Source organism: Branchiostoma belcheri, unplaced genomic scaffold (genome assembly GCF_001625305.1).
Source record: "Branchiostoma belcheri isolate BF01 breed outbred unplaced genomic scaffold, Haploidv18h27 scaffold13, whole genome shotgun sequence".
Classification (NCBI taxonomy): domain Eukaryota; kingdom Metazoa; phylum Chordata; class Leptocardii; order Amphioxiformes; family Branchiostomatidae; genus Branchiostoma; species Branchiostoma belcheri.
Genome location: NW_017802713.1, coordinates 2,208,297 through 2,222,421, shown reverse-complemented (window position 1 = coordinate 2,222,421; position 14,125 = coordinate 2,208,297). Strand labels below are relative to the sequence as shown.

The following is a 14,125-nucleotide window of genomic DNA, read 5'->3' as shown; positions in this document are numbered from 1 at the left end:
GTTATTCTCAATCTTCTGTACCATTTCAGCATCTCACAGTCCAGATATCAACACAGTTCCACAGTTACTGGGAATACAAGAAGGTGACTTCCCAATAATCCACAATAGTACAGTGTGTCACTTGCTGACACTTTCTATATTAGTAGATTGGGCAGAGGACAGAACAATGCATGTGGTGTGTAGAAGTTCACAGTTTTCAGATTCTCCCCCCCCCCCCACTTGTTCATCATGCCAGCAAACAGGTCCCAGCATTGCCATCATATACAGCAATGCTCCTCATGATCAGTTATTTGTATAGCAATTCAATTTAAAAATGTCATGTGATCCTGTCTAATGCAAATTAAATATTAATACGATAAGTAATGTTGTACTTGTATACATTGTATTTCGGAAATAGGGGAGCACGTACAATGTACAATGTATGTCCTAAACTGTCCTATTGCAAAATATGCATCAGGTTTGGGTTGTTAAGAAGATTTCACCCACACAAACAGTTAAGAATGCCAGTGTGCTAAGGCCTATGGGAAAAAATGATGTGTTTCCTGTTTCAGTTCTGAAAAAAATTAAGGTCGTTAGAAATTGTCTTTTTTTAAAGCCTTTTGCGGTCTCTGGTGATCCAACTTAATATACAGTTTGACAAAATTGGAAGCAAAACTTACATGAGCATGAGAATACTATCCTTTTCAATGTCAATTTTGGAAAACCAATTGTGTACAACTTTTCATCACTCAAGTATCAGATCATGGAGCTAGAAAAGGTCCATTAGCTTGAAAAAAATTTGTCCCCTGCAGAGGTCCAAATGAAAAAAGTCTAGGGTCGGTAGTTTTTTCTAGGGTCGGTCAGGAAACACAACATTTTGTTTAAATTTACTAGACCTGATGACTGTAATCTTTTTGTGAAACAGAATCCAGGAGGACCATGTGACAACACACGCCCTGGTGGTGGATGGTATGAGCCTGGCCCACATACTGACTGATCACAGGGACCTGTTCATGGAGCTGTGTCAGAACTGCACGGCTGTGCTCTGCTGCAGGATGTCACCTCTGCAAAAGGCTGAGGTCAGTACAGGGCAGACACCACATTTGCGTTGCGCAGTAGAGGCCAAAAAATGGGAACACGATTGTAGTGCCTAGTTTGAAAATCCTTTTTTCTCTTGAAAGTTTTGGTCCATTTTGGAGATTTTGGGGCTGGAAGGCACAGGTAGGGTCTAAACTTTCCTACATTGGTCAAGTTTTGTTTATTTCACCAGTTTAGTGGGCGTAATGAGAGATGTGAGTGGTTAGGTCTTGTCTGGCCAGGCGGATGGATACCATAGAAAATTAGGTCAAAGTTGAGGTTTTGTTACTATCATCAGCTGTGGCGGGAATTTGAGCTGGTCAAACCCCTGTTTCCTTTCTATTTTTGGGAATCAGACCCTTGTTTCTACCTGGTGCAAAAAAAATTTTGAGATTGAAGTATGGGCAAGTACTTTCATGAGGACTTCAAATAGTGTATTTAAGCCATGTGTTCCTATGGACAAATCTAATAGTACTGTCTGCCCTACAGGACAGGCTAGTGGGGTTGTGTGGCATAAATGGTAGTAAGTGTGTTCAGCTAGGAACCATGAGGTCCTGGGTTCAAATCCTACAATGTCAATGATCTTGTGCCCTTGGGAAAGGCACTTTACATGGCTTTCCTCACTTCACTCAGGTGGAAATGTGTACCTAACTTTGGTTAGGGACGTCCCTCGGATAGGATGTTAAATGGAGGTCCCGTGTTTTGGGAGAGCCACACCCCACTCACGGTAAAGAACCCACTGCACTTATCGAAAAGAGTAGGGGTCCTTCCTGGTGTGAGTGGTTCAAACCTTACAGTCCAGTCTTACGCAGCCTGTACTTACATGTACAAAACTGGTGTGTTACGCATAAAGACAGTTTACCAGGTATGCGAAACATAATGGGTAATATATCAAAGTTCCAAAATTAATGCAGTTTTAGGGTGGCAAGACAAAAAGTATTCTGGATGAGATATTGACTCTGATATTGACATTTGTTGCCATTTCTTAGCACATTTGATACTTGTAGCATTATTTGAAATAGCCCCAGAACAAGCTACGTTCTCTTCATTTTTTTAGTACCTCACAGCAGAACACTGAATAAAAGTATTTCCACCACTGCCTTTCCCTGTCCACCTGCAGGTTGTGAAACTCATGAAAGCTTCTCCTGAGCACCCAATCACTCTGGCTATTGGAGACGGGGCTAACGATTGCAGCATGATCCAGGAAGCTCACGTAGGAGTAGGCATCATGGGAAAGGAGGGTCGTCAGGCGGTTCGCGCCAGTGACTTCGCCTTCGCCAGGTTTCAGTTTCTGAAGAAGTTACTGCTGGTGCATGGACACTACTACTACATCCGGCTCGCAACTCTGGTGCAGTACTTCTTCTATAAGGTAGGGGGCTACACAAAACTACAGTTACTATAACATTACTACAAGTCAGTGTGCAATGACGTTAATAACTCAAAGATATAATTGCATCAGATTCAGATGATAAATGCATTCAATTTTCATATAACTGTCTTGATTGAAAGAAAATCTTATACCTGATCACCTAATGGCCTGTAAAATGTACAAAATGTAATGTTATTGGGCCTGTTTTTGCCTAGTTGTTTATTTGATATTCCAAACTGCTTTGTTGTTGTTTTCCTTCCCAGAATGTTGCTTTCATTAGCCCCCAGCTCCTATTCCAGTTCTACAATGGGTACTCGCAAACGGTAGGTACAGTTTCAGTTACATCTATCTTTTATCAAATATTGTAACTCTTCTTTACTCCACAAATACAATGATGGGGATTATCTGACTTGTTTGTTAACAGTGTTGTAGTTTTTCAGTGCTAAAGTTTTAGAAAATTAAAGAATGAATACTTATTGTTCTAAAAGTGACTGGTCAAGAGCTCTAAGTGATCCCTTGTGTTGGAACAAAAGTTTTAACTTAAAACATGACACTACATTTTGTTCTGTGTTGTTGTTGTTTTCAGACTCTGTATGATACGGCGTTCCTGACGTTCTACAACATATTCTTCACTTCTCTACCGATCCTGTTGTACGGCCTGTTTGAACAGAACATGAAGAAAGTCGACCTTATGAAGAATCCTGAACTCTACAAGTCAGTACTGCAGTGTCAAAATAACAAATTTAATGTGTCTTTAACCTATTACTTTGTGTATTATAGCACGTTGGCAGAACGTACTGCACCTGCTCTAAACCCATAATGTATTGTGCATAGCATTTTGTCAGAACATCTCATATAAGGTCGGACAAGATATCATAAAATTATGCAATGGGAAAAAATCTGATACAACGTTCCAAGGGAAACTACATATGAAATCAGGGTTTCGTGCAGGTGCAGTACGTACGTTCTGCCGACGAGCTACTTTGTATTTCGGAAATAACATTCTTGTGTTTGTTTGCTCCATTAGACTTTTTGTATTTACATGACATTGTGTATTTTGATACTAGAAATGTCTATTGCTGTTTTGTAGGGACATTGCGAAGAACAGGAGGTTGGACATTTTCCACTTTCTGTACTGGACAATACTTGGTAAGAAATCCTTTCCAGTGTACACATGTATACATGTGTGGTTCATACCTAATATTATAGGATATGGAGGTTCAATTTCTTTTCTTTGTGTTTTTTGTTTGCTTGTAACATTCATAAAAATTCTACCTGTATGATTCACTTTACATCTTATCAAAACTTTTCCATAAAATCATTATAGTTTTTTGTCTACTTGTAATTGAAAACAAAAAAACCTTAAGCTTGTGGTTATATGAACCTATTAATATCTTTCATTCTCTCTTCTGTTTGTACCATAATAATTGTTTTTCGATTGGATAGCATTTCAGCACTAGATAAAGAGTTTTTTTTAGAACCTGACTTTGTCTTGTTCTACAGATAACATCTTGACAATACTTGGTTTACAATGTTTACACGAATATACTTTTCAGGAATCTGGCATGCGTTGGTTAACTACTATGGCCCAATGTACCTGTTCTGGGATGCACCCTCACTGATGCCTGACCAAACGGTACGTACATGTAGAACAGAATCAGTATCCTCAGCTGAAACCTGCTTTTAACTGTAAAGCTGTTGTTGGAAACACCTCAAATGTCAATATCTAACAGATTTAACGTTACTGTAAAAATTTTTTTGTCTTTTGCCACCCTGAAATATTGGATACCTATTATTAGTCTAACATTCAAGCAGATGTCATGTATACAATGTATATATATATATTTTTTTTTCATATTATATTTACTAGTTTTAATAGTCTAACTTTGTGACGGTCTTTTCCAGATGTTTGGGAACTTCGGTTTGGGGACATTCATCTTTACGGCAGTGGTGATAGTAGTCAACCTTAAGGTAAGGTTAAACTAGCCAGTACAATGAGTTAGATTTAAACAGATTGTTTCAGTTTTAAGCTCTTCTACATGACATTGTACATTGTACATTGTACATTGTACATAAAGCTCAACATTTTACTATATATGATTACTACCAACACAGATTAACATGTTAAACAATTGGATGGCATTTCAGCACTAGATGCTGATTTTTGGCAGCACCACAGGGGCGGAGCCCTTTTCCACTCACTAACAATGAGTTTTGCCTGTCTTGTTCAGATGGCAGTGGAGACTCACTACTGGACCTGGCTGAACCATTTCGCCATCTGGGGGTCCATCATTGTCTACTTTCTCTTCACATTGGTCTACAGTGCCATCATGTTGTAAGTCTTGAACCCAGCTACTTGTTGAACATTGTTTTGTATACTATGCTTAATGTATGTGGTTACCGCAATGATTAGCTTTTTTAAGTCCAATGGTAAGTTTACATATTATTAATATAATCCCTATAGATAGCAAGCTATAGATACCCCCATACACAAAATTGAGACAGATTTCTGGAATATTGGGACAGATTTCTAGAATATTCTGACACCGAAAGATAAATAGTACATATAAATAAATAAATAAATAAATAAATGGTTTATTGGCCAAACATCATCCGTGCAATTGCAGCCTTATAGTGCTGAATTGATGCAGGGTTTTACAATGGTACAATACTACAAATGGTAATAATACACATAATAATACACATAATGATACATTACATATTTGTTCCACATTTTTTTGTGGAACTGCCGCAAGGGTCTGTGCGGCTGCCATTCGGCGCCACAAGGTGACCTCAATACGACTTTCCCCAACCGAAGTGAGGTACCCATTCACACCTGGGTGCAGTGAGGAAAGTCGTGTAAAGTGCCTTTCCCAAGGGCACAACGTCGAGGCACATGGCCAGACATGTCCCGGGTACGACTCGGGATTGAACTCAGGTCTCCCGGTTGACAGTCGAATGATCTACCACTACGCCACCCGACGCCACAATATTTTATGACCATGTAGATCACACTAATTCATCTCAACTTATCAAACTTTCCAATGCATCAATACCACACAGTAGATCTTTTCTGCTCTGCATGAACTAACTGGATATTCTGTCCTGCTTCTGCTTACCTTACTTCTAAACTCTGGCCTCATCTATGCAGTCCAAGGTATGAGTTCTTCCTCTCTACCTCAGTTTTTTTCTTGCACCATTTTTGCTCCTTTATTAGTTTAAGATGAAACTTTAAGTGTTGTGTCAAAATGGATATTGTAAGAATTTCTCCTATAACTGAAATCATTGTGAAGTTGTATGTGCATGGGAAAATTCTCCGGAAAATATCTGTCTTGTCTAACATGTATCCAGATTGCAACAGGGAGTCTTATGTGTGGATAGAGAAACATAGATATTTTAAAGAATCTGATGATATATATGATATTTCAAGGAGCCATTTTGAATTTACAACATGGAGTAATCAGACATGTCATTTGATTGGTTGATTGAATTATCAGACACATCACTTGATTGGTTAAAAAGAATCATGTGATATTTTTGTGATCGGCCATTGGCATAAGATGTACAATGTCATGTGCTTTCATAGATTGACATAACAGCCTCTTTAAGCCTGTCTAAGTGCAGTAATAAGTTGTCCTATGTGCACCCAATACTGGTTACATTGTGGAGGCCGTCTACAACCTTGGACCACTGGATTAAGGGTTTGAACCTTATACTACTTAGTTGGGTGTTTGAGGCATGCTATAATTATTACAATTATTACTAAAATTTAATACAAAATGTGGTGAGTCTTGAAATCCGTGTACTACATGCATTCCATGTTTTAAAGATAACAGATTGTTAGTAGATTATCAGCGTATTACAGGTTATATCATACATGTAAGTTGTTGGATGCCCAGAGTATTCTTTTCTTTTGCCCTCCTTTGCACTAAAATCTTTCAAAATCTGTCTCCTGTGCTCATATTCACTTTTACTGATTCAGAACTTTCCAAATACAAGCCAAATACATGAATAAGTATTAGTTGCTTCATCGTATGTATTGAAATACAAACTATCATTGGTGTTCTACAATTCATTTTTTTATATTCCATAAGTTGCAGTTAAAGATATATCCATTACGTATAGCTGTGTTTAATAGCTATTGCAATATATAATTATCATATGTACATGTACATGTATACTTAACTGGGGCAAAGTGTTGTCCCCTACCTACCATTAGTTCCATATACTTAAGAATCTTCAGTTTGATTCATCCAACAAGTCACTAGCCTAAGGAAACATATTAAGATTTTTCTTCATTCCAAGTTGCTAGTGTTATACTTTAACTTACTGGTTTGTTATGACTGTATCAAATATTGTGTTTGCTTTTAACTTTAATATGTATTGATTATGTTCTGTTCTGTTGTATAGATTCAGCTCCATTGAAAACTAGCTGAAAGAACATCCAATGGTCTAAATACATTAGTTTAAGCATGAACTGTTATTAAATGACATGTTTTCTTTCTCTCTGTCCACAGTGGCTGGCCCATTGATAATGATGATATGTACTACGTGTTCCTCCAACTCCTGTCCAGTCCGACGGTGTGGCTGGCCCTCCTGGTCCTGGTCACTGCCTGTATGGTTCCGGACATCTTCATAAAGGTCATCTTCAAACACATCAGGCCAAGCAGGGTGCAACACAAGCAGGTACTTGGACATAATGCTTTTTCAAACTTTAAGCCTGTACATGGAAATTAAATTTTCCTAAAACTTTCAGTCAATGATAAAGTGCAACTGTTACACAATTTTCAGCCAATGACAAGGTGCAACACAACCAGGTACATGTACATATATATAGAAATAGAAGTTTCCTGAAACTTTCAGCCAATAGCAGGGTGCAACACATATCCAGGTATATGGAAATAAATGTTCCAAGAAAATTCAGCCAATGACAGGGTGCAACACAATCAGGTGTATGCAAATAAATGTTCCAGAAACTTTCAGCCAACAGCAGGGTGCAACAAAATCAGGTGTATGCAAATACATGTACATGTTCCTAAAACTTTCAGCCAATGGCAGGGTTCAACACAAGGAAATACAGAAAAGCTGTGCAAATACTGCACATGGTATTCCAACCAATCAAGGCCAAACATTGCCTATAGGGTGTGACACAAGGAAGTACATTTTTTGTACAAGTAAAGGTGTTCCAAAAAAACAAGCCAAATTAGACTATAAGTAAAGTGAACACAAGCAGATATATACATTTTGTACAGGTAAAGGTAATGTTCAAAGAATTTTGATATCCCTCATAATACTACCATTTAAAACAATCCATTAACCATGTCAATGTTTAGAATAGTTTTGGTCGACTCAGTAGATGTAGTCCATACCATATTTTATCATTCATTTAACAGTGATTTTTTGTTGATTTTCTCTTCTTAATCTGAATTGATCTTTATATTTTCTCTTTTGTTGTTTGTGTTGTACATTTTAGTTGGGATGGTCAGTGCAGAATGGCATTAATTTGCTGTGAATCAGTTATAATGAAAGCTTGTTTTGTTCTTATTTTCTGTCAAAATACTAAGTCTGTCGCCAAAGCATGAAAAGCCCCCTTTTTTCTACTTTTTTTTCATAGATTTGGCCCAGAATGACTCAGCTGTTTGTGTCAAGCTAACAGGTACAGTTTTTTGTGGCAAAATTTTTGTTGGCTCTGTCAACAGGGTTTGTATATAGTAGGCTTCATTTGTGTCCTAAAACTTTTCTTTCAATTTCATAACTAAACTGTACCTTAGACAAATTATAGGAACCACTAAAAAAATTATGAAATGTTTTATGTCGTAATTTGAAAACATTGTTGAACTGTTGCAACTTAGCATGCACATCTTGAACTAAATTCTATTGCAATGATTACAATTTATTCAGCTTATAAACATGCAGTTGCACTGTACAACCACCAACATGTACATGTAGCCTTGGTGCCATCCTAATAAGTTTAAATCTGCTCATGTGACAAATACTTGCTACACAACAAACCAGAATGACACTAAGGGTACCAATTTCAATGAACTGGATGAGAGACTTAAAAGAACAAATTTGAAATGATTTTTACTAAATATACAGACCCTGTGACAGAGCCCACAGTGCTTATATGCCTCTGTGATGATCTACCAATCTGCATGGCCATTCCCAGCTTACTTGCCACAAATACTTCCTCTTCCAAGGCTTGAAATACTTTTCTGTCCCTACATGTACCTGCACTGGTGCATGTGCCATTCAAAATCACCTGCACTGCATAGATTTTACCTTTTACACATTTACAGTTTTTCTGTCGATTTTTTTGCTTCACATGTTGTTATAATAACAATCAATTAAGCAAACAAAAATCTTTAAAAATTAATACACATTGTGCTTTACACTCATATACCCAGTACATTGGCCACTGCAGGTACAGCAAGATCAGAAATGCCTACACCACTCCAACTGTACCTGCATGCCCAGCATTTTAAGTTCTGATCTCTTTATTGTCTAGACAATTGTCTGTTGTCATCTTTTCTTTTTCCTGGTGGTCACAGATGTCGCCTCTTCACAGTCTGTTCTCTATAATTTATTATTCTTTTTCCTCCCTTAGAACTTCACTTGTAAGCACTAGAAGTAGAAATTCAATGTGAAGTGTTTCCTTTTTTGTTGTCACCACCAAAGTGTAGTCACAGGATATTGTCTTGTACTTTTGTTCTATATATACTTCTTTTCTCTTCCTTCCCACTTCATTACATAATGTACAAGAAAAGCAGATTTTGCATACTACCGCGTTATCTGTTTTTGTTGTCACCACCACGGTGTAGTCACAGATACATGTATTACATTCTCTTCTGTTCTTATATACTTCTTACTTCTTCCTTCCCACTTCACTTGTACAAAATAAATGTACAGTACAAGAGAAGCAGATTTTGCATACTGCTACAGCATTAATGTTTTTGTTATCACCCGGTATAGTCACAGATATTACATGTACTTCTGTTCTGTATGTACTTCTTTCTTCTTCCTTCCCACTTCACTACATAATGTACAAGAAAAGCAGATATTGCATACTACTACCGCGTTATCTGTTTTTGTTGTCACCACCATAGTGTAATCACAGATACTATGTATTTCTGTTCTGTATAATACTTCTTTCTTCTTCCTTCCAACTTCATTACGTAATGTACAAGAGAAGCAGATTTTGCATAGTGCTACATCGTTATCTGTTTTTGTTGTCACCACCACGGTGTAGTCATATTACATGTACTGTCTACCTTTCTTCCCTTTCTTCACTTGTACAAGAGAAGCAGGTTTTGCATACTGCTACCGCGTTATCTAACCGTTTTTGTTGTCACCATCGCAGGCCAGAAGGAGAAGGCATTTTGTTGGCTCCAGCGTTTCCTTTGGTGCTCACGATGAATCGCTGGCTATAATAACATAGAGGCCAAAGGTCAGAGGTCACGTAGTTCCCCAGCACAGCTTGACCCCTAGGTCATAAATTGCTAACAAAACTGTGCTGCACACCCCCGTTTTATAGTTCTGTGGTCCAGAAACATTATTCAAGGCAATGAGGGAAGGAATTAAAATAAATAGGCAATTTCTTTTAGATTTGAATTTGCTTCCCTCTTTGCTCAATGACATACTCTTAGTAAGGCCATGTTGATTTGATTATATGGATGACATCTGCGCGCGCATGAATTTTCGACCGTTTCAAAAAAAAAGTTTTCAACCACACTGTAAATCGTACAAAACAGTTGCAAAATGAGCAAATATATGCCGTAGGTTGAAAAAAAACATTGGAAAACGATACCAATGTGACAGTCGTATGCCAAAATCAAACAAAAAAGACAAAAATGTAAAGAAATGAATTTGAAGACTAGATTATTCACCAAACCATACACAGTGTCATTTGTTCAACCTTCAAAACCACGTAGGTTTCATAATGAAAGCAACTTTTTTGGGGGGGGCCCAACTTTTTTTTTGTTCGCTCGCTCGCATCAGTTTTGGGTTCCCAGAGGATGTCATCCATATAATCAAATCAACATGGCCCAAGTGTTGACATTTTTCCATGACCACAGTTAGTTTTGTTCCTGGTTGCAGTGCTTGTAGCATAAATAAAGCACCCTAACAACAACTTACAATAACTGCTGGGTTGACGTGTGCCTTTTTAACATGGGTTATTTCAATGCTGCTTTTTAATAAACCCTCCTAACAAACAAGCTGTGTTATCTGCAGAAAACTTGGATTAGGAAACTTTGCATACTTTAGCCTCAGCATCTGTCCTGATCTACACTAACTTGAATTTGACACACAGATGTGCATTCCTAGCTAGTTCTAACACATATCTTTGTTCCTAACATCCTGTCTTGCATTGCATTCACTCAATGACAAATTCCTTTTTCCAGTTGAATGCCTATGGTTGCGAGAGCCAAGTTCAATGTTATCTTGCCACTCACAAAATGAGTCAAGAAAGCCTATACGAGCGATCGCTGTTTTTGTTGACATGATGTAAATTATTTGAAGATATATGAAACTATCGATGGGCAAATAACCAACCGGCACCAGCTTTTTGCCTACCGTGACATTATGGCGATCGCTCGTATATGTACATGTAACATCTGTGTCCATAATATCACCATAGTCCATAATATCGCCACCTTGAGAAAAAGTGTGCTGAAAGATATTTTTACTGCAACATACCCTAGGTACATGTATGTACATTTGAGGTGTGCAGGAGTGCATAGTTTTTTACCAAAAGTATGTTGCAGTCAAAATATCTTAAAGCACACTGTTTCTCAACGTGGCGATATTATGGACCCCGGTGATAGGACACGGATGTTACTGCTTTTATGAAAAATTCTATTAACAATTCTGCAGCGCTGATGCATACTTAATCATTCATTACTTAAAATGTATGATATGATTACATATAAAATTTGTTGCACATGATTTCCAACTGCTATCTGTGAACAAAAAATTTTAAAAATAATTCTGAAAATAAGCACTCTTTATCATAAAATGTAACTTTTGTCTGAGTAGAGAATAATTGATTTGTAATTTTGTATGCAATGTGATTTTGAAATAGAGACATTCCAAAACAATGACATTTTTAATGTAATTAGCCAATTAGAATTTCATGGTTTGAACTATGGGCATGTAATGTGATGCATTATGGGTAATATGTCAAAGTTGAAGGTTCTTCACAAGTTAGGGGACTTCACCTTTGACCTCACACATGCACATTTCAAACTGTGAACCAGCTTATTCCAACTAAATGATGTTGTCCTTTTTTTTCCCCAATTATAGATGAAGATGAAGAACAAGTTGCAGCAGTTAAAAACCAGTATCAGTACCGTGTCGGAACAAATGCTTCTCTCGGTCCAATCGTCTCGTGCCCCGTCACGCGCAACGACACCCAACATTGAAGGCGTCCGCTACGTTACGCGGTCGGAGACGGCCGAACTTGTCACCACATTGTAAATGTGTTAATCTGGAATTTGATTATAACTGTTACAGCACAATGGGAATTTCAAACTCTTTGTCACTCAAAGAAACCATAGCAATATAAGTATTACGTTCCGTATTGTTAGAACAATTATAATTTGCAGTATTAGTATCTTGAATGCCCTTTTGAGTAATTTGATGTAAAATTGCAGTGAAAATAGCAAATTTTGGGCAATTCTAGTTTGTTTTCTTTCTCGTACAAATCATTATTAACAATTATTCATACACATCACCTGCACCTCAAATATATCTTTTTGTTTTGGATGTTTATTAATTTTTTCATATGCATACATAATGCTATATTAGGTGCATCTAAATAATCTTTATTTTATTTTATTAGTAAACAGTCGGGTTGTTTGTTGCCATTATTGATTGACTGGTGCAATTATTATATTTACTTCTTATCTACAAAAGTAGGAAAGAAACATTTAATATATGATATGTAATCAAGAGATTGTGTCCATTTTCAGACTACTTTTAAGTCCTTATGTATGTATTGTGAGATTAGAAATATGATACTTTGTATGCAGTTTTAAATTGCAAATTTCACATCAGCAGTGTTACAATTTTCTCAGTTTTCAGCATTATGGTGACCATGAGATGTAAAAGGTAAATTTTGACTTAGTCTTTAGTATTTTTCTGAAAGAAGAACAGCAAAGTGTTATCAGTCTCACTTTAACCTTCTTCCTGCCAAGGGATGTACAAATTTGTATAGGTTGCACTGCAAGCAGGAAGATGGTTAAAAACTACTTGTTGGGTGAAGGGATGGAAGGGTTTTATACTGTATGACAGCTTTTGAAATGAATGAAATCGTAAAGCAAGCGACTTACAGCTTAGAATTGTGTACACGTACCTTCAGGTTATCATATGTTTTGCACATCTTTTTTCATGCATTTTCTTATGAATTAGTCCAGTAGATTGTTTAAATATTGTTATTGTATACAGAAAGGTGCATTTCTTATTACGCTGTCATAGAATTTTGTACTGTAGGAAAAATTAGGAAACCTAGTAGGATGATATTTGAAAGAATACTGGCTTTAAAAAAGGTATCATTCATGAAGTCACAAAAAGTTTCATGATGCTTTTGGGAGAAAACAGTTACTATTTTTTTGAAGGGTAAGAGTGCTAACCTCCAACTTTTCGATAACTATCAGTCCATCTTGTTCACGGAGTGGCCTTGTCTCGCGAGAGCAAGAGACTAGGCCCGAGAGCAAGGGTAAGTATGTCTTGGGGAGCTCCCAACCTTCGGTCCAGTGCAGACCGATGCAAGTGTCGGGCCTAGTCACTAGGCCACTCCGTGAACAAGATAGACTGATAGTCATCGAAAATTTTGAGGTTAGAACTCTTACCCTTCAAAAACTTGTCACTGATGAAAGAATCTTCTAGTAACTATAACAGTTACTAAATGAATCCCTTCAACGGGAGAAAAACACTTCATGTACGAATTTAGGAAAATGATTTCATCCTCTGCAGAAGTTTAAGTGAGGAAAATGCAGCAAAAGTAGCGTGCTGTTTTGCTTTCATGATTTTGGGTAATATGATGATATCGATCAGTCTAGTTTTTTGGGACCAAAGCAGGAGATAGGGTGCAGCAATGACCTGTGTGGTCGTGAAGGGAGTTTGCAAAACAATGGGAGCAAAAATGTCTTTCCAAAGAGCTTTTTAGTAGGTGAAACTACAACCTTGTCCTTTGAGTCTAGATGGAACACGCGTTTTGATAACAGGGCAAAGATAAACATTCAAATTTGAATGTGGTTTGTGCCATTTGATTTACCACAAATATACAGACATGAGATTTGGTATACTTCTTGTTAAGGCTATTTTGCTCACTCATCTCAGCTAGCAAAGAACAAATGATTAAACCTCTTCCATATGACGAAGAATGTAAAATGTAAATGTACAGGGACAGTTTTTTAAATGTATTGTCCAAACTACCAGTATTTGAGAATTAACTGGCTATAGAGATTGACAGAGGATTTGGTGCAATTTTATCTGACATTAGCCATAATGAAGATTTCATTTAAAGATTAAAAGTCTTGGTTTCTTCTAAGCCAGCTTGCATTTTTGGGTGTATACCTAACATTTTTCCTGAGATATTTCAGCAAAACAGTCTGACTTGTTCAGTTGTGCAATGGATTGTGTGATTGGCTACTTAATAGGCACATGCATTTACATAATGCTTTGGAGAGTTGAAGCATA

General features: G+C 37.2%; 1 protein-coding gene across 6 annotated transcripts in view; it reads left to right on the top strand.

Annotated features, from left to right (window-relative positions):
* LOC109463763 (probable phospholipid-transporting ATPase IF) overlaps positions 1-12,194 on the top strand; it is a 92,308-nt gene extending 80,114 nt beyond the window's left edge. Inside the window, exons 21-32 of one of the 6 annotated variants that reach the window (XM_019760620.1) lie at positions 30-83; positions 905-1,058; positions 2,177-2,425; positions 2,689-2,748; positions 3,012-3,139; positions 3,516-3,574; positions 3,982-4,061; positions 4,331-4,396; positions 4,657-4,760; positions 6,943-7,111; positions 8,040-8,081; positions 11,729-12,194. In XM_019760620.1, the coding sequence (XP_019616179.1) occupies positions 30-83; positions 905-1,058; positions 2,177-2,425; positions 2,689-2,748; positions 3,012-3,139; positions 3,516-3,574; positions 3,982-4,061; positions 4,331-4,396; positions 4,657-4,760; positions 6,943-7,111; positions 8,040-8,078 (1,162 nt within the window). In that variant the 3' untranslated portion in view covers positions 8,079-8,081; positions 11,729-12,194. Of the gene's footprint in view, positions 1-29; positions 84-904; positions 1,059-2,176; positions 2,426-2,688; positions 2,749-3,011; positions 3,140-3,515; positions 3,575-3,981; positions 4,062-4,330; positions 4,397-4,656; positions 4,761-6,942; positions 7,112-8,039; positions 8,082-9,785; positions 9,873-11,728 lie in introns of those variants that run through there. The other 5 variants (XM_019760619.1, XM_019760621.1, XM_019760616.1 and 2 more) reach the window with 5 other exon arrangements.
* Positions 12,195-14,125: the final 1,931 nt, after the last annotated feature.